This window comes from Jaculus jaculus, chromosome 14, assembly GCF_020740685.1.
Source record: "Jaculus jaculus isolate mJacJac1 chromosome 14, mJacJac1.mat.Y.cur, whole genome shotgun sequence".
NCBI lineage: Eukaryota > Metazoa > Chordata > Mammalia > Rodentia > Dipodidae > Jaculus > Jaculus jaculus.
This window is the reverse complement of record NC_059115.1, coordinates 68,128,293-68,148,455: the sequence shown is the minus strand read 5'-3', so window position 1 is coordinate 68,148,455 and position 20,163 is coordinate 68,128,293. Positions and strand designations below refer to the sequence as shown.

The following is a 20,163-nucleotide window of genomic DNA, read 5'->3' as shown; positions in this document are numbered from 1 at the left end:
GACCATTTTATTAATAAAAAGGTTCTGCAACATTATAATATTGTATATGTCTAGAAAATGGACTTTCCCAAATAATGAAGATAGGTGAATAAGATAAAATCAATATTTCTGTGTTTCATTAAGCTATAAAGTGAAATTAAAGGAAACTGTTTTACGTGAAAATATTGGCTAAGCATGTGTTTTTAAGAAGTGACAGAGTCTAAGGAAGACATCTTAAGTTATTTATTTTTAGTTCTCAAACCACCACATTCAATAGATGTAAAAAATAGACTTGTGAGTACAATTGTGTTTGGGCTCTTGGGTGACCCTCCAGAAGGTTCACGTGTTAAAGGCTTGTTCACAGTTGGTAGTGTGACGGCGAGGTGATTCTCGATGGTAAGGGCTCTTCTTACCGGCGGATTGTGTTCCTTCATTCACTGAGGAGTTCATAGTTAAATGTCCTGTATTAATAGGTAGGTCCATGTTGGAGGAAGTGAGTCAGTGGAAGTATGATGCTGGTACAGTATGCCTGGACCCATCCTATCTTCATTCTTTGCTTTTTTGACCACACAATGGAGTAAAAAGAACCCCTACCCTCAGCCACATCCTACAGTGTCCACGATGTTATACCTGACCACAGGGCCCTAATAACTGAGCCAGTTGATTCCTGACTGAAACATCTGCTAAAGTAAAGCCTTCCTGCTTTCAAGCTGGTTTTCTAGGTATCTTGTTAGACCAATGAAAGGCTAACACAACTTTTGTACCCCCATCACTCTATCCTATGATGTACTGCAGAAGCATATCTTCACATTCTTCATAAGGATATCTTTTCTTTTTTTTGAGGTAGGGTCTCACTCTAGTGGAATTCACTGTGTAGTCTCAGGGAGGCCCCGAATTCATGGTGATACTCCCACCTCTGCCTCCCGAGTGCTGGGATTAAAGGTATGTGCCACCATGCCCGGCAAGGATATCTTCATTTATTTAAATGTATGCCATACACTGAAAATCTTGGCTAAGACTTCAAAACAGGATATATATTCTTAAATTCATAAGCGCACATCCTTCCAATTTCACAATATTTTATCACCTATTGGTGACTCTGCAATGACTTCTTGGCAGAAATCGGCAATGGTGAGGCAGAGGTAGGAGGATAGCTATGAGTTCGAGGCCACCCTGGAACTAAGTGGTAAATTCCAGGTCAGCCTGAGCTAAAGGGAGACCCTACCTTGAAAAAAAACAAAAACAAAAAAAAATTGGCAATATTGAGTCATTTATGGATTAAAGAGCAGCCAAATGAAGAGATGAGAGAGAAAACATCCCCTACATGCCTGGGGATTCATGGTTCTCCAGTACAACTTAAAATGAAGGTATTTTGGATATAGACCTGATCAGTTTGCTCTTTCAGAAGAGACAGTCCAGACAAGTTCCCAAAGGAATAGGTAACACTCAAATTAGATTTATCTGAGATGGGCTCTACATGATTTTTTAAATTTTATTTACTTAAGAGAGGGAAAGAGGCAGAGTGAAAGAGATAGAGAGAGAAAGAGAATGGGCACACCAGGGCCTCTGGCCACTGCAAACGAACTCCAGACACGTGCGCCACCTTGTGCATCTGGCTTACGTGAGTTCTGGGGAATCAAACCTAGGTCCTTTGGCTTTGCAGGCAAACGCCTTAACCGCTAAGCCATCTGTCCAGCCCTGATTATTTTGTTGTTGTTGTTGTTGTTACAATGGTTCCAGGCTAGGTGTAAAGGAAACACAATACTGCCACGATTGATGCCATCAGCTTTCTGTTACGGCCCTAGTCCTGGTGCATGCTAGGAAAGTGTTAGCAGAGCCCAGAGAGAGACTTGCCATGGACTGTGGGCAGAAGAGTCATCTCCCAGGAACTAAGATTTCCAGTGGAGACCAGCCTGAGGCTGGCCACATGGGAACAAATAAATCCCTTCACGTGTTTCTTGGCTGTGCTAGCTCTGCAAGGCAGGCAGAAGCTGGGAAGAGAAGGCGGTGGACAGCGGGCCTGACCGCTCTAGCAGCCCTGTTCTGGCTCAGCTATTGATCCAACCTCACCATCCAAAGTCTTGGGGAGACACTGATGGAAGAACTGCTTATGAACGACAGCTTGCGGGCACATTGATGGAGCTGCTCATGAACGACAGGGGTTTCTGTACTGCAGGGCTGAAGCGCAAGAGATAAAATGCATGTGGGACCCAGCACCCGGCTAACATGCAGGGCAACACCTGCCAGTGGAAAGAATAACAGCCTATCTCTTTATAGAAGTGGTCAAACGCAGTCAGGTGAAAAGACGGGTCTTCAAGGGCGGGGGGGGGGGGCATCAAATCAACTGTCTTTAGTTTGGAGATACTCAAATTGAACAAGATTTTGGCGACGATACAGCACCAGGAACTTGGCCAGAAACTGTCACGGCAGTCCAAGGTTTTCACTTTGCAGCCAGATTCTGATTTTATCAAAATTCTTGTCCATCCAACGGATGTTTTCCTCGATGGTTTCGATCGTTTGTTGAACACAACGGAGCTGAGAACCATTTTCTTTCAAAGAGCTGAAGAATTCTTTTACCTTGTGAAGAAAAATAGGTGGCTTTTTTAAAACATTGATTTTGTTGCATTAAGCAAATGGTAACAGGCTCATTAAAATAAAAACCGAAACCAGGATTCTAGTATTTGTCAAAATTATATAGAAGGTTGTCCCAGGTGCCTGGATGTGATTACGCATAAATCCTAAGCTCCGTGGAATGAGCTCACGCCCCATGATGTCAGGGTGGGTGTTTTTCTCTGAGACTCTTATTTATTCACAGTTGCCAGGCTTTGAAAGGCTTCACTGTTTATCATTTCATAATTAAAGTTTAATTGAGTGTGTCTATTTAATATGGATTCTGTTATGTACACACAGATGCAGACTTGAGTTTTTAAAATATGATATCTCAAAAAGAGTGTCTTCCTTGCCAAGCCAAACAGTATTAGCCATTTAAGCGCAGCCTTTCCCTATGGGGCTGGCCTGGTGTGTTATTTCAGGTACACTATAGGGAATGGCGCTCTTAGCAAGCAGTGGTTATAAGAACCCCCCAAGCCTTGCCAATAGTTTTTACCCTAATCCACAATTCCTGTAGTTTTGACCCAAGATAAAAATCTACATAGATTTTTTTTCCCATGGTTTTAAAGAGATAAGAGTTTTCGCTTTCTCCTGAAAAAAAAAAAACTTTGTTCTTGTTTCAGCTCTAGGTATCTGAGCCCCTTAAGCTCATGAGACATAGGCTGGTTTTGCCCTAGCACTGAAAATTGTGCTATTTCCTATCACCTTAAAGACTTAGTAATCCTTGCCCATAAATTTCCACAGCATTAACCCACCAAGTTTTAATTTTATAGTCAGGAAACAAGCATAGGCCAAGATGTATTATTTATTTAGCATGAATTCCAAATGGCTAATTCCTTAAAACTCCATATCATAATAACATGTTATGAGTTTGAGAATAAGAATAGGTTTTAGAAGGATCAAATTCCAGTGGGCAATGATGCAAAACTGTTCTAAAATTACATGTGAGAACAGTTCCCTTTGGCTGGCCACATGGGGTCCTGCTGCAGTGACCAAGGGAACATCCCTCCACCCTGCCTGCTGGCCCATCCTGAACTGAAGCTGTGTCTACTGGGCCCCCCAACCCAAGATCAATTCCTGTCAATTAGAAATTATTTTGGGCCGGGCGTCATGGTGCCCACCCTTAATCCCAGCACTTAGGAGGCAGAGGTAGGAGGATCTCTGTGAGTTTGAGACCACCCTGAGATTGTATAGTGAATTTGAGGTCAGCCTGGGCTAGAATGAGACCCTACCTCAAGAAAAAAAAATTATTTGGATTGGGGAGCGCTAGAGAGATGGCTCTATGGTTAAGGTGTTTGCCTTGGAAGCCTAAGGACCCAGGCTAGACTCCCCAGAACTCATATAAGCCAGATGCACAAGGTGGTACACACATCTGGAGTTTGTTTGCAGTGGATGGAGGCCTAAGTGTGCCTATTTTCATTATCTCTCTCTGCCTCTTTCTCTCTCAAATAAATAAATAAAATATTTAAAACATTTTAAAATCACTTTGGGAGCTGGAGAGATAGCTAGCAAGTAAGGCATTTGCCTGCAAAGCCAAAGTACCCAGGTTCCATTCTCCACATAAACCAGATGCACAAGGTTGCCATGAGGCTGGATTTCATTTGCAGAGACTGAAAGTGTTGGCACGCCCCCTCCTCTCTCTGTCTGTCTCTCTCTCTCTCTCTCTCCATATATATATATATATATATACACACACACACACACACACACACACACACACACACACATATATATATATATATAATTTGCCTCTCCCCACCCTTCAAATAAATAAAAATATTAAAAGAAAATATATTTTAAAAAATCACTTTGGGGGGGTGGAGAGCTTGCTCAGAGGTTAAGGCACTTGCTGCAAAACCAAAGGACCTAGGTTCAATTCCCCAGGACCCACGTAAGCCAGATGCACAAGAGGGTACATGCGTCTGGAACTCATTTGCAATGGCTAGAAGCCCTGGCACGCCCATTCTCTCTCTCTCTCTCTCTCTCTCTCTCTGCCTGCCTCTTTTTGTCTGTCTATAATAAATAAATAATTTTTAAAACTCACTTTGGGCTCTCTTTATGAATTGACATTCAAGAGCTCACTAGATGGCTGAAATGTTTCATTCATCCTAAAGGAGGCCATGATGGCCCACTAAAACGCAAGAGTTCTACATGACGGGAGCAAAGCCAGCTATCACCCTAAACTGCCGCTTCTGCCCTCATCTGCCTCAGGCCTGCAGCAGCTCAAACCTGCCTCTCGAAGACATTCCTGTGCAGCAGGCCCTTCGGGACTGAGGAAAGGCTGCCCTCGTGCCCTTAGGTGAGCTCCGCCTGCGCCTTCTCACCAGACCACGGCAGGGCCGCCCAGCAAGTTCTCAGCTGTGCCGCCACTAGGAAGCTCTGTGATGTTTAGGGCACCATTGTAATAACTGTGCCGCTGTGGCTCCCTCAAGCAGTTATCTCCTGCAGCTCTGTACTCTTGAACACTTATTTTATAGGTGGATTTAAAAGGGTCCTAAAATTCTTTTTATTTATTTATTTGACAGAGAAAGAGGTGTGCGGGACCTCCAGCCACTGCAGACAAATTCCAGACATCACGTGGGTCCTGGGGAATCAAACCTGGGTCCTTTGGCTTCACAGGCAAATGCCTTAACCACTAAGCCATCTCTCCAGCCCCTAAAATTCTTTAATAGAGTAGATTATATATATAGTAATCTACTTCACTAAAGAATTTTATACATATATAGTAATCTCTTTCATATATATATGTGTGTGTGTGTGTGTGTGTGTGTGTGTGTGTGTGTGTGTGAAAGAGAAGATTATATATATATCTCAGGAAAAACGTGACTTTAGACCTGTACCCGCAGAGAACCACTTTCAAAACAGCTGGGTGGTCACCTCAGTCACCTGCCCATCCAGTGCTCTTTCAATATACTTACATCAGGAATAATTGTGCCAAATAGCTTTTTATATCCTAAAGTTTAAAATGCAGAGAAAAGGCCTTTCGTCATGTCTAGGAGGCACACACAGTTTGCACTAGCTTATCTGCAATATTCTTGTGTCAATAACATGGGGTTAAAAACAATGCTTTTAAATGACAAGATCCATTTCTAACATGTCACACTTTTATCCTGCCCCATATTTTTTTTGGCTAATTGTCACTAAAGTTTAAAAGAAAGGGAATATATATATATATAATTTTACCTCTTCAAGACGGTTTCTTGTAGAAAATTGATTTGTTGTTCCCATTACCATTTGAGATAAGGAAGCTGAGCCAAGTCCAAACCTAGAAAGGGAAATTGTCAAAATGGACTTTGAAATATTTATGAACTCAACATATTTAAGTGTGTCACATACGCTATAGTATCTAAAGGCTGGTGAGGCATAAGATACACAAGCTGATCTCTTCCCTCAGTTAGACAGAGGCACAGTTGTACAATACGATCCATGCCAACTGCTTCATTAAAGGTTAAGAATCAAAAAAGCCGAGCTGGAGAGATGGGTTAGTAATTAAGGCACTTGACCCACGTTAGATCCCCCAGTACCCACATAAAACCAGATGCACAAAGAGGCACACGCATCTGGAGTTTGTTTGCAGTGGCAGGAGGCCCTGGTGTGCCTATTCTCTCTCTCTCTCTCTCTCATATATAAAAGATAATAATTTTTTAAAAAAAGATTCAAAAAGCAATGGTAGCAGCAGCAGTGCTGTAAGAGTTGGACAAAGGCAGACCTGGGAGAGAGAGGCTCCCCACAAACCCGAGGTACAGGAAGGAGCAAAAGGAATTAGAAACAACGCCATTGAGGTGCACAGGCTAGCACTGAACTTGGGTTGTTTTTTATGTCTTATGAGGGTATTTTAATTTAAAATAGTTTCTTCAACTTAAGAAATCTTTTTTGATGGGGCTGGAGAGATGGCTTAGCGGTTAAGCGCTTGCCTGTGAAGCCTAAGGACCCTGGTTCGAGGCTCGGTTCCCCAGGTCCCACGTTAGCCAGATGTACAAGGGGGCGCACGCGTCTGGAGTTCGTTTGCAGAGGCTGGAAGCCCTGACGTGCCCATTCTCTCTCTCTCCCTCTATCTGTCTTTCTCTCTGTGTCTGTCGCTCTCAAATAAATAAATAAACAAAAAATATTAAATAAAAAAATAAAAAGAAATCTTTTTTGATTATTATTATGCTTATGCAAACAACAAAGCCAAAACACAGCAAGGCAAAAACTCAGTCCCTGCACAATTTCTGGCACTACTTACTTTTGTATGAGCTTATTCCAATTTTCTCTGAGAAACTGCCAGGCTAATTCATAGCCCATCGGGTTTCTGCCAACGAATAGAAGAATATGTGGAAACTCCTGAGTTTTTATTATATCTCCCTTTAAACTTTGGTCTAAGAGCCTGCAATGAGGAAGAAGAAAAATAGTAGCAATGAAATATAGGTGATAAGAAAGTTATTTTTTTTTTATGTGACAACATAAAAGGGGAAAAAAATCAGTTTGCCAGCAATGAAAACCACAAAGGTAAATTGGCAATGAGAGTCCTGATAAATAAACCCATGACTGCTACATAATAATACAAACGTCATATAATGTTGTAAGATTGATTTTATATGTTCTCTCATTTCCTCAAAGAGAGTTAAAAGGGTATCTCCGGTAAATATTTCAAGTATGCTATTGCTTTAAGGCTACACAATGCATACTCATTTACATATTTTCCCAACACTTGGCTCTCTCCCCAACCTTTTGCTGTCCTCATTAGATATGTGCCCACTTGTACATCATGCCCAGCTGAACATGTGACTCAAGGCCAGGCGAACCAAAACAGGTGCCAGAAGGATGTGTGTGCTCTAATGTGGTTTCACCTGGCCACCAGAACGCCATGAATGACTCACCACTGAAGTTTCTCCTTCTGTTGGCTGGTGCAGAGGGCAAATTCAATTTGGCTTTTCTCAGTACTGGACAAAGAAGTCTGATATTTACTGTAAAGAAAATCCCAGCCTTCGGGGTCCTGGGCCCCCACCACAAACACTGCCAAAGTCACGTCACTAGGCAAGCTGTGGGAGAAACCGTGCCGTGAGCCTCCGGCTGGACCCAGCGCTCCTCCCGCACCGTGGTCACCAACCCCGCCCTGTCCTGCCCAGAGAGCCTGCCTGGAAACAGAACCGACCTCTGCGGCCCTCCTGTTGTGCTTTATGAAAAGAGGCAAGAGAAACTAGCTCCCTCCAGGTTTTAAATAGCCTCAGAAACATAACAAATATTACTCCTATAAATACTTATGTATAGACTTTAAAAAAATAATGCTGAGTGACTCCCTAGATGGTCGCTTTTCAAGCACAGAAAAAATTCAAATGACTTAGAAGCTACTTTATGAAGACACCAGGAACTCCACTAGAGCACTGCTAGTATTAATACACGTTTCTTTTCTTTTCTGTTAATGCAAGAGTGGCGGGGGGGGGGGGGGAGAAAATTGGCACGCCAGGGCCTCCGGCAACTGCAATCAGACTCCAGACTCATGCGTCCCCTTGTGCACATGGGTGACTTTTTACCCTTGTGGCACTGTGCGTCTGGCTTACGTGGGATCTGGAGAGTAGAACATGAGTCCTTAGGCTTTGCAGGCCAGTGCCTTAACCACTAATCCATCTCTCCAGCCCTGGTAGGCATTTCTTTAAGTGGAAGCACGTACCAGGCTAGCTCAAGTGTTTCCTCGGTGGGATTTAAGTTCCAAATACATAAGGACTGAAGGAGAGCAGGAGTAGAGATTTCCAGACGTGGCTGGATCCTGTCTTCCCGGACACCGTGAGCAATCACTCAGCATCCTGAGAAGCTTCTGTAAGGGGCATTGTTCTCAATCTAGCGCTGCCATCTCAGTCCAGTGAGGCTTTGTACTGGCTCTACAAAATGAGAATTATTATCCCGTTCCAACTCCCCAGACACTCAATGCTTAGACCCAGAAGTTCTCTCTAAGCATTTTCTTTGAAAACAAACAGTTGAGAACTATTGGGCTGGAGAGATGGCTTAGCAGTTAAGCGCTTGCCTGTGAAGCCTAAGGACCCTGGTTCGAGGCTCGGTTCCCCAGGTCCCACGTTAGCCAGATGCATAAGGGGGCACACGCGTCTGGAGTTCGTTTGCAGTGGCTGGTAGCCCTGGCGCGCCCATTCTCTCTCCCTCTATCTGTCTTTCTCTCTGTGTCTGTTGCTCTCAATAAATAAATAAATAAACATTTTTTAAAAAAGTTGAGAACTATATAGATAAATTTTTAAAAAGAATTCTCAGCCAGGCTCGGTGGCGCACACCTTTAATGCCAACACTCGGGAGGCAGAGGTAGGAGGATCGCCGTGAGTTTGAAGCCACCTTGAGACTACATAGTGAATTCCAGGTCAGCCTGAGCTAGCGCAGGACCCTACCTTGAAAAACAAAAACAGTTCCCCTCCCATAGAAAGAGAATTTTCTAGCCCAAGAGGCACAGCGTATTTGTTGTTCCACCCAGTGGTTAGCACCGGTGATGGGAAAGAGAAAAGGTATCCTTCGCACCAGGGACTTGGTTATTTGGCAGGGACTGACCTGAGGTTTCCGCCAGACTCCTTCCACTTTCTGAAATAGCCTTGTGCTCTCTGCACACAGGGCTCATAGTTGCGCACACAGGCAAGGAGGAGGAGCCGGCTCCTCAGCATCCTCTCTGACATGGAGCCCTCATTGGCCCACACCTGCTTATCAATGAGCTTCTTCAGCAGCCTGAGGAGGAAGGCCTGGAGTACAGGATCAGGACAATGACACAGGTCATGAGTATTGTCACAAATCATTTCATACTCCTATAATCCAGCACTCCTTTGGGTGATAGGGAGTACACTTTAAAGCTTAATCTAACTCCTTTTCAATTTTGCAGCTCCGTATTTATCAAAATGTTCAAAACCAAGAAATAATGATGAACGGTTTCAGTGTGTGCATAATAATCTTTCCTAAAACTATCATGTTTACTTAAAATCAGGATAACTTCAACTCAAACTAATAGACAGTTCATAAATAATTTAGGAGCAGAGCCAGGTGTGGTGGTGCACACCTTTATCCCAGCACTTGGGAGACAGAGGTAGGAGGATTGCTGTGGGTTCGAGGCCACCCTGAGACTACATAGTGAATTCCAAGTCAGCCTAGGCTAGAGTGAAACCCTACCTACCTCAGACAAAAGCCAAAAAATCAAACAAACAATAACTTTGGAGCAAATTGTGTAATAAAGTTTTTTGGTATTTTGTCAAAACTACCAGTCCTATGCCTCCTCCTCAAGTACCAGTAAGAGTCCTAGGAAAAGCTTAATTTTAGTCATCATGATAAAAAAAAAAGTTTAATAACATAAAAGATTTGTGGAGAGCCTAGCGTGGTGGCACACGCCTTTAATCCCAACACTTGGGAGGCAGAGGTAGGAGGATCAAATTGAGTTTGAGGCCATCCTGAGACTACACAGTGAAATCCAGGTCAGTCGGAGCTACAGTGAGACTCTACCTTGAAAAAACAAAAGAAAACAAAACCAAAAAATAAAAAAAGATTTGTGGGAAAATATCTGTGATTTCTTTGTTAAAAGTACAGAATCTAATATTAACAAGCCTATTGGGAATGCCAAATAAAACTCAAATCTATGCTATTCGAAAAGCAAACTGAAATTGCACTTTATTTTACTTAATGTATATGAACACACACACACAATCTAAGCACACTTTTCCACCTACAAGAAAAACAAATATATATATATATATATATATATATATATATATATATATATATATATATACATATATATATATATATATATATATTTCAGCCTTTTACCTTGAATGCAGTTTCCACCTCCTTCATATCTCTTTTCTCCATTAACTTATACATAGGTATGAGCTCATTCAATCCCTGGAACACGGGCATTATTTCAGTTTCATGTTCCAAGTACAGGGTTAAATCCAAGGCTTTCTCAATCGACAGCTTTCCAATGCTGAGCAAGACACACCATGGTTATACATTTACAAGAAAACCCAGGAGATTGCCTCTTTTGCATACATAAATTGTAACAATATTCTAGCAAAGCAGATATGTTCTTTTTTATTATTAATTTTTTGTTTATCTTTATTTATTTATTTGAGAGCAATGGGCAGACAGAGAGAGAGAGAGAGAGAATGGGCGCACCAGGGCTTCAAGCCACTGCAAAAGAACTCCAGATGCATGTGCCCCCTTGTGCATCTGGCTAACATGGGTCCTGGGGAATCGAGCCTCGAACTGGGGTCCTCAGGCTTCACGGGCAAGCGCTTAACCTCTAAGCCATCTCTCCAGCCCAGATATGTTCTTTTTAACAATGTCTTTTACACGATAATCTTTTCTTATGCATACCTTGCCAGGCAAGATTACACAGGGGAAGATATTTCTCAACCACAGAGCAAGGTCTCACTTCTGGTAACAATGAAATGGAGTTCGTTAGTGCCTCCCATCTAAGGTATATGCCAAATTGTGGAATAAGAGAGGATTTTGATTCCAAGTCAGAGACACTGGCATTCAGCAGACGTATGAGTCCCTGATGTAAACTTGTCTCCTCTGCTAAAGAAGAGCTGATATGTGCAGAAACTGCTCATGACAGAGAGCTGGTGTAAAAACCTCAGTGGTAGGATCTATATGCAGACTCCTTCGTGAACACAGACTCCCTGATTCAAACAGCAACAGGCCATCAGAGGTTATGTGTCAGGAAGAAACAACTAACTAGATAAGCAACCTTTAATTTCCTCCCATTGCTTTTTGCGACCTTGGAAGGCTTGGTGTGGTGGCCAAAGACGCAGAAGACAGCGATCCGGGTAGAAGGGTGAGATCTTCAGAGCTGCCTCGCCCTACCTAACACACACCTTTGGGACTTCAATTCTGCCTAAATGCTGAAGAACTTTACATTTTAGGCTTGGAAAGTATTTCTTTTCCCCCCCGGTAATGGGAGAAAAATGAATAGTGTTTACTCTCTCCTTAATCACTGAGAGATCATTTGGACAGGCTAAAATTTAAGACCTATATTCCCTAAAGATGCTGTCAAATTCAAATATCTTTCTATTTTTTTAAAAAAATGTCTCCATCAGGACAAGAGATGCAATGCAAACAATTGCCGTGGGTGAGGCTCCTAGAAGAGCTTCGACGTGGCTAAAAAGACTTGGAACGAGAGGAACGCCATGTGCTATCAGGGCAGGAAAAAGCTGCAAGACACAGCTTTCGCAATGGGCCAGGCGGCTCAGTAGGATGCTGTCTCTGGGTTTTCCACACATTGACCTTGGTGCTGTTTTATTTCTTAATGAAAAGATTAAAATGCACATTTTGCACTTCCAATTTTCTAGTAATCACAGACAGGTTAATCACAAGGCTGAAAGCAATGTTACGTTGGTAGAAGAAGATGGGGGGAAATCCCATGCAATTTCTCTTTTATCAGTCGATCAATCACTCACTTGCACCTCCAGAAATCAAGGCCTGAATGGTGACCGCTTCTCGTGTAAATAAGCCACAGCTTTGAGCCACCCGTGATTACCTGACAAGCTGAAATGCATTGTTAATGAGACTCGCCCGATCATTACTGCTGATGGCGGTGTGTGCTCCTTTTAAAAGGTCAGTCAAGGAATCCCATCCATTGTCCTCATAATGCACAATGTAATAGCCGTTCATGCCCACGTTAAATTTGATCCATTCCACCTCTTCTGGGAGGATGAGCACATCTAGGGCAAATAAGGTCAATTATAGTTCCATTTGCTCTTGACAGATAAAAGCCTTCTTAACCAGAGACCACAGCAGGAAAGTATTGTAAGACTTTAGTGCTGAACAATGGAAATCACTTATTTCTTTTAGAAAGCAGACGATAACACAATGGAGAAACAGCTTAAGGCACCATTCTTTTTTTTTTGAGGTTGGTAAAACTATGAAAACAATGCAACCACATTTCTGACCATTCATATGGTATTCCCTAGTCATGTTAACAATTAATGAGAATTTGCATTGTTAATCCCTCCTTTTCAGCAATAGATATTTCAGCTGTTTGAATTTTTATTTGGCATTATATCGGACTATAAAAAGTATTAGAAATTTTTGTTTGTTTTTGTTTTTTGAGGTAGAGTCTCACTAGCTCAGGCTGACCTGGAATTCACTATGTAGTTTCAGAGTGGCCTCGAACTCACGGTGATCCTCCTGCCTCTGCCTCCCGAGTGCCTCCCAAGTGCTGGGATTAAAGGTGTGCGCCACCACACCTGGCCCAGGTTTGTGTGTGTGTGTGTGTGTGTGTGTGTGTGTGTGTGTGTGTGTGTATGTGTGGTTTTTTTCTTTTTAAACTTTATTTTTATTTATTTATTTGAGGGGGGAGCAGAGAGAGAGAGAATGGGTGCACCAGGGCCTCCAGCCACTGCAAATAAACTCCAGACATATGTGCCCCCTTGTGCATCTGGCTTATGTGGGTCCTAGAGAATCAAACCAAGGTCCTTTGGATTTGCAGGCAAATGCCTTAACTGCTAAGCCATCTCTCGAACCCATGTGTGTGTGTGTGTGTTTTAAGGTAGGGTCTCACTCTAGCTCAGGCTGACTTGGAATGCACTATGTAGTCTCAGGGTGGCCTCTGACTCATGGCAATCCTCCTACCTCTGCCTCCCAAGTGCTGGGATTAAAGGTGTGTGCCACCATACCAGGCCCCAGGTATTATTTTTAATCTAGTCCCTTTTACTTTAACCAAGATAAAATGGAAAAAGAAAGGCGGTTTTTAAGTCCTATGCATTTCCACACTTCTTCCACGAATTAAACTGTTATTTCAACAATAAATTACCTGTCTTTGTCTTCAGCAAAAATCTCTGAACTGAGTCAGACTTGCTAGTAATGTATGTCAATGGAACATGCCACAGGTACCTAAAAGAAAAAGAGGCATTGCTCATTTTTCTAAAATATTTTTTTTATTTATTTGAAGGAGAGAGTATGGGCACGCCAGGACCCATTACCACTGCAAATAAACTCCAGACGCATGTGCCTCTTTGTGCATCTAGCTTTACACTGGTACTAGGGAATCAAACCCAGACCATCAGGTTTTTAAGCAAGTGCCTTTAATTGCTGAGCCATCTTTTTTTAATTCATTCAATATGCAGCTATTAAATCATCATCGTGTGCCAGGCCCTGGCTGGTTCAGAGCAGGATGTACTGAGACTGCTATAGTGAAGATCTCAAGTCATCCAGCCTGTTTTCCAGCCCAGCTACTATTGATCCTTCTTGGGTTCTCAGTACAGGAGTTGGAATTTAGGTTCAAGTGACTGATGACTGGGAGGCAGAGATCTGACTACAAACAGTGGTCACAAACAATGGCACATGTCCTTCTTAAATCATGCCCCAAAGGGTACTTCCTCCCATGATGTGCCACCAGAATCTAACCAGGAAGAAACAGTAGAACACACAAAGTGAAGGATATTCTATACAAATAACTGGCCTAGCTAAATCTCTAAAAATGTCAAGAAACACAAAGAGAGATGAAAGAATTGCTTCAGAAAAAAAAAAAAAGTGAAACCAAAGCTATGTGGTATTTAAGTATGACACATGACATTATTGAATCTTGAATCAGAATTTTCTGTTTTGACATAATGTTATTACTGTTATCATTGTTATTATTATTATTTGGTTTTTCGAGGTAGGGTCTCACTCTAGACCAGGATGACCTGGAATTCACTCTGTAGTCTCAGGGTGGCCTCAGACTCACAGCAATCCTCCTACCTCTGTCTCCTGAGTGCTAGGATTATAGGTTCATAATGTCATTTTTAAGACAACTGGAAATGCTGACCAGGTTTTATAGATTAAATAATGGTACTGTATCATTGATTTCTGAGCTTCTTTGGTAGTAGTATAAGTATACTAATGAATGTGCTTGTTTGCTTTTTTTTATTTGCAAGCAGAGAGAGATAGAGATAAGAGAGAGAGAGAGAGAGAGAGAGAATAGGCACACCAGGGCCTCCAGTCACTGCAAATGAACTCCAGACACATGTGCCCCTTGTGCATCTGGCTTATGTGGGTCCTGGGGAATCAAACCGAGGTCCTTTGGCTTTGCAGGCAAACACCTTAACTGCTAAGCCATCTCTCCAGCCCCCTTGTTTATTTTTTGAAAATGCATCCTCTCTCTGTCTCTCCTCCCATTCTCTCTGTATATGTATGTACACAGAATATGTATAATACATATATTGTATATTTCTTTATTTATTTTTAATTTTTTATTTATTTTTATTTATTTATTTGAGAGCAACAGACAGAAAAAGATGCAGATAGACAGAGAGAGAGAGAGAGAATGGGCACGCCAAGGCCTCCAGCCACTGCAAACGAACTCCAGACTCATGTGACCCCTTGTGCATCTGGCTAACGTGGGTCCTGGGGAATCGAGCCTTAGGCTTCACAGGCAAGCGCTTAAACGCTAACCCATCTCTCCAGCCCCACATTGTATATTTCGATGCAAGATCTATATTATGCATACAATGCAATGCTTTCCATATATGTACTCATATAGAAATATAAGGCAAATGGAGTACAGAGTGAGCATATATATCTGAGTAGAGCATATATGGAAATTCTTTTCACTATTATTGAAACAACTTCAAGAGTCCGAAAATAGTTTAAGACAAAACAAATGTTTTCACATGGAGTCCAACCAGTACCAATCAAGTTTCACATCTCATCCCAAATGTCCCTCTTTTGAAGATTAAGCTGACCATTTCCAGTGTGGAACTCACACTTCCAAGGCTCAGAAGTGAGTCTCTCTTAATTCCCAGAAATTACATAAATTCTTCTGTCAACTCCAAACTAAATGCCAGCCACGGCTTTAATTTTATAGCAGCTGCTTAGGTTGGAACTGATTTTTAAGCCAACAACTAGAAATTACATCCTTTTAAACCACATAATATTAGAATGTGAAAATAAGTAGAGATCACCAGCTTTTCCAAGATGACCAAAGCTTCAAAGCCCCCTTAATCCTTCAGGGAACAGACGTCAGCTACATAGAGGTAAGTACGCTAAATCAAAACATTCTAGGGACTGAGGTGAGGGCGTGACTTCAAAAGGGCGATCTTATCCCATCAGGCAGCTGGCTTTCACTGTGAACATTACCCGGACTCGGAGGCGCCGTCAGACCCCTTCATGAAGCGCTCCTGCTTCATGAGCACGCTGCGTCCTCTCACGGTGACGGTAATCAGGGGGAAGCCCTTCTGCAGCGTCCACGTGCCCATCATGGTTTTCACATCCACAGCATCCTGACGCCAGTGCTGGTTCATACACACACACAGAAGCAGATGTGTCACCTTGGACTCACCTCCAAGACAGGAAAGGTCAGCCTGGACTCTGCGGCTTCCTGGCTCCCTCCCTTCTCTGTCCCCAAACACTGCACCCTGACTGTCTGCCTTCTAACCAACTCCCCTACACGTGTTTCAAAAGGCAGTGCATCTGGATCCACTGAGCAGAGCCAATGGCCTGAAGTAGCCCTGGTCACCAAGCAGGGATGCTTGCAAGTGAACGAGGGGACAGAAAGGAGAGAAAGTTGCCAGATTTTTAGCACATGCATGACTATACCGCCTCTCACATCTAAGGCAGGAAAAGTGTTCAGTGAGGAGCCTGGGCTTCTAAAGTAACAACAGACAGTTCATACTTGATGAGTGGAGGTAAATGCAAAGGAAGGCCTGTTCCTTGATGCTGCAAAAGTATTTAGGAAAAGATTGAAGAGAGAGTAAAAGAATAAAATATGCCATAGGATAAACTAGAGACTACTGAACAATTTCTGAAAAAGGAAAAAGAAAAAAGAAAGAAGTCACGGGGCTCAGTGGGCAAAGTGCGTGCTGTGTAAGCATAAAGACTGAGATCTGATCCCCAGAGCCCACATGAAAGCTCACGGGGGAGGAGCGTGCCCATAAGCCCAGGCAGGGAGCTTCAGGATTGGGAAACGATCGTGTATCATCATCCACTAAGGGGAAGAGCAGCCAAGGACGGCACACAAAGTCAGCCTCTGTCCTCCACAAGCGTGCATGTACACCTGCACTCACACCTGCCCACACACCTGCCCACACACCTGCCCACACACCTGCCCACACACCTGCACTCACACCTGCACTCACACCTGCACACACTCCTGCACTCACACTTGCACTCACACCTGCACTCACACCTGCACTCATACCTGCCCACACACCTGCACTCACACCTGCACTCACACCTGCACACATACCTGCACTCACACCTGCACACACACCTGCACTCACACCTGCACACACACCGGCACACACACCTGCACTCACACCTGCACTCACACCTGCACTCACACCTGCACACACACCTGCACACACACCGGCACACACACCTGCACACACTCCTGCACACACTCCTGCACTCAAACTTGCACTCACACCTGCACACACACCTGCACACACACCGGCACACACACCTGCACACACTCCTGCACTCACACCTGCACTCACACCTGCACACACACCTGCACACACACCGGCACACACACCTGCACACACACCTGCACTCACACCTGCACTCACACCTGCACTCACACCTGCACACACACCTGCACACACACCGGCACACACACCTGCACACACTCCTGCACACACTCCTGCACTCAAACTTGCACTCACACCTGCACTCACACCTGCACTCACACCTGCAGACTCACCTTCATGCACACCTGCACATGCACCTGCACACACATCTGCATGCACACCTGCAATCATACCTGCATTCATACCTGCATGAACACCTGCATGCACTCCTGCACACACACCTGCACACACTCCTGCACTCACACTTGCACTCACACCTGCACTCACACCTGCACTCATACCTGCCCACACACCTGCACTCACACCTGCACTCACACCTGCACACATACCTGCACTCACACCTGCCCACACACCTGCCCACACACCTGCACTCACACCTGCACTCACACCTGCACACACTCCTGCACTCACACTTGCACTCACACCTGCACTCACACCTGCACTCATACCTGCCCACACACCTGCACTCACACCTGCACTCACACCTGCACACATACCTGCACTCACACCTGCACACACACCTGCACTCACACCTGCACACACACCGGCACACACACCTGCACTCACACCTGCACTCACACCTGCACTCACACCTGCACACACACCTGCACACACACCGGCACACACACCTGCACACACTCCTGCACACACTCCTGCACTCAAACTTGCACTCACACCTGCACACACACCTGCACACACACCGGCACACACACCTGCACACACTCCTGCACTCACACCTGCACTCACACCTGCACACACACCTGCACACACACCGGCACACACACCTGCACACACACCTGCACTCACACCTGCACTCACACCTGCACTCACACCTGCACACACACCTGCACACACACCGGCACACACACCTGCACACACTCCTGCACACACTCCTGCACTCAAACTTGCACTCACACCTGCACTCACACCTGCACTCACACCTGCAGACTCACCTTCATGCACACCTGCACATGCACCTGCACACACATCTGCATGCACACCTGCAATCATACCTGCATTCATACCTGCATGAACACCTGCATGCACTCCTGCACACACACCTGCACACACACCTGCACGCACACCTGCATACACACCTACATGCACTCCTGCATGCACACCTGCAAGCACACCTGCACGCACACCACAAACACAATAAATAGCAAAATCACCAAGAATTAAGACACGGAGGATAAAGCTCTGTTGTGTGCAGACTGGCTGCTGGCTGTCCACAAGCCCAGCGGAGCAGTGACTCGGATGGTCCGTGTCCCTTACGGCTGAACAGGAGCTCGAGCTAAATTTAAATCGCCAGTCTGCAGTTTGCCAACCACGCGCTTTCGGCTCTCAGAGCTGCGGGGCTGCAGGTAAAGTCGGGGACAGCAAGAGCACCCGACTGGCAGGTTTGTGGAGACGTTGCACGGTGAGCTTAGCAGGGGCAAGCGCATGCTTTCTCCCACCTGCAGACTCTGGAAATGCCTGCCGTGTCTCAGGAGCTCGTCTTACATGCTCTGCATTAGAGAACCGAGCGGAAGGAATGGTGTCTGCAGGAAGGACTGTGGCAGGCAGCCGCGCCGTCTTCATAGACACACTTAAAGAAAAACTGTACGAGGCGGTGGGGCTGCGATTGTCTGAATGCAGACTTCTTAATTTTTATTTTTTGGAGTGAGGGTGAGACGATCCAGGACCTTATAAAGTCTGGCACAGAAGCACCCTGCAAAGCATACGTAATAAAAGAAATGTGTGTGCTGGAGAGATGGCTTAGCAGTTAAGCGCTTGCCTGTGAAGCCTAAGGACCCCAGTTCGAGGCTCGATTCCCCAGGATCCACATTAGCCTGATGCACAAGGGGGTGCACGCGTCTGGAGCTTGTTTGCAGTAGCTGGAAACCCTGGGGCGTCCATCCTCTGTCTCTCTCTATCTGCCTCTTTCTCTGTCTGTCACTCTCAAATAAATAAATAAAAATAAAAAATTATTTTAAAAAAGAATGCGCTTGGGGGTGTGGGTGCAGAGGGAGAGAGTTACCGAGGATGAAGACGAGTGTTGGCTTCTAGAGCAAAAGCCCTCTACCATTTCCATGCCATCTGTGGGGCAAATCTAAAACACACAGACAAATCAATCAATACACAAGCGCATCGCCCTCATTTCTGTAACGAGCACTTATGGTTCTCAGAAAAACAAAACGAAACAATTAATGTGTCAGTCCCACGTGCAGACACACAGTCATACTCACACTGGCTATGCTGTTCCACAGGTCCTCATTTTTTGCATTTTTATAGCTGTACTGACGGAGATACTGCACAATGCCACTTTTAAATGCATCGGCACTCAGATAATCTCTTAGCATATTCAGAATACAAGCTCCCTGGAGGGACAATGGAAAGAATTCTTACTTATCGTTTTGTCACACACCTCACTTCATTTTGCAGTGATCATGCAGCTGCATTGCATTTTGAATGTTCAACCCAAGAAAGAGGAAATAACGAGTTGGCCATACATAGTCTTTAGGGCCATGAACCACACGGCAAGGCTGACGTGAAAGAACTCAAATTGACCAGCACGCTCAGCAGTGAAATCATCATTCGATCTGGATTACCTCTGGTGGAGGGAAAACCGCTCCACGATCTTACCTATAATCTCTCCATTCCAGTATTGATCAAATTAGTACCCAAGCTACATGATTGCAATCCACTTTTACCTTTTCATAAGAAACCTCATCAAACATCTCCCGAATCTGAGTAGGATTCTCCACAGGTGAGGACACAGGATGTGAGGAATTCAATGCATCGACCTCCATCGCATTAAAACACTTGCCAAAGAAATACTCTTCCTGTTGACAGTGGAAAGAAAGGAAGGAAGGAAGGAAGGAACACACGCATCATTTCTAGCCTACACTTGGACAGGAAGCATAAAAGGAGGACAGACTGGTCTGGGCTAACAGACCTGTATTTCCTGTGTCAACCTATTTTCTTATTTCCAACACTTGCTTTCCAGAGAACAGTAAAGAAACGATATATTTAATTTTTTTTCTTTATTTAATTGAGAGAT

General features: G+C 44.2%; 1 protein-coding gene across 1 annotated transcript in view; it reads right to left on the bottom strand.

Moving 5' to 3' along the window:
• Positions 1-1,591: 1,591 nt before the first annotated feature.
• The window catches only part of Erap1 (endoplasmic reticulum aminopeptidase 1), a 34,715-nt gene continuing 16,143 nt past the window's right edge, over positions 1,592-20,163 (bottom strand). The window contains exons 8-19 of the mRNA XM_004651426.2: positions 19,814-19,945; positions 19,349-19,480; positions 19,141-19,212; positions 15,670-15,824; positions 13,364-13,443; positions 12,089-12,272; positions 10,375-10,531; positions 9,118-9,302; positions 7,449-7,610; positions 6,815-6,955; positions 5,773-5,854; positions 1,592-2,556 (exon numbers count right to left, since the gene is read on the bottom strand). Coding sequence (XP_004651483.2) covers positions 2,401-2,556; positions 5,773-5,854; positions 6,815-6,955; positions 7,449-7,610; positions 9,118-9,302; positions 10,375-10,531; positions 12,089-12,272; positions 13,364-13,443; positions 15,670-15,824; positions 19,141-19,212; positions 19,349-19,480; positions 19,814-19,945 — 1,638 coding nt within the window. The 3' untranslated portion in view covers positions 1,592-2,400. The remainder of the gene's footprint in view (positions 2,557-5,772; positions 5,855-6,814; positions 6,956-7,448; positions 7,611-9,117; positions 9,303-10,374; positions 10,532-12,088; positions 12,273-13,363; positions 13,444-15,669; positions 15,825-19,140; positions 19,213-19,348; positions 19,481-19,813; positions 19,946-20,163) is intronic.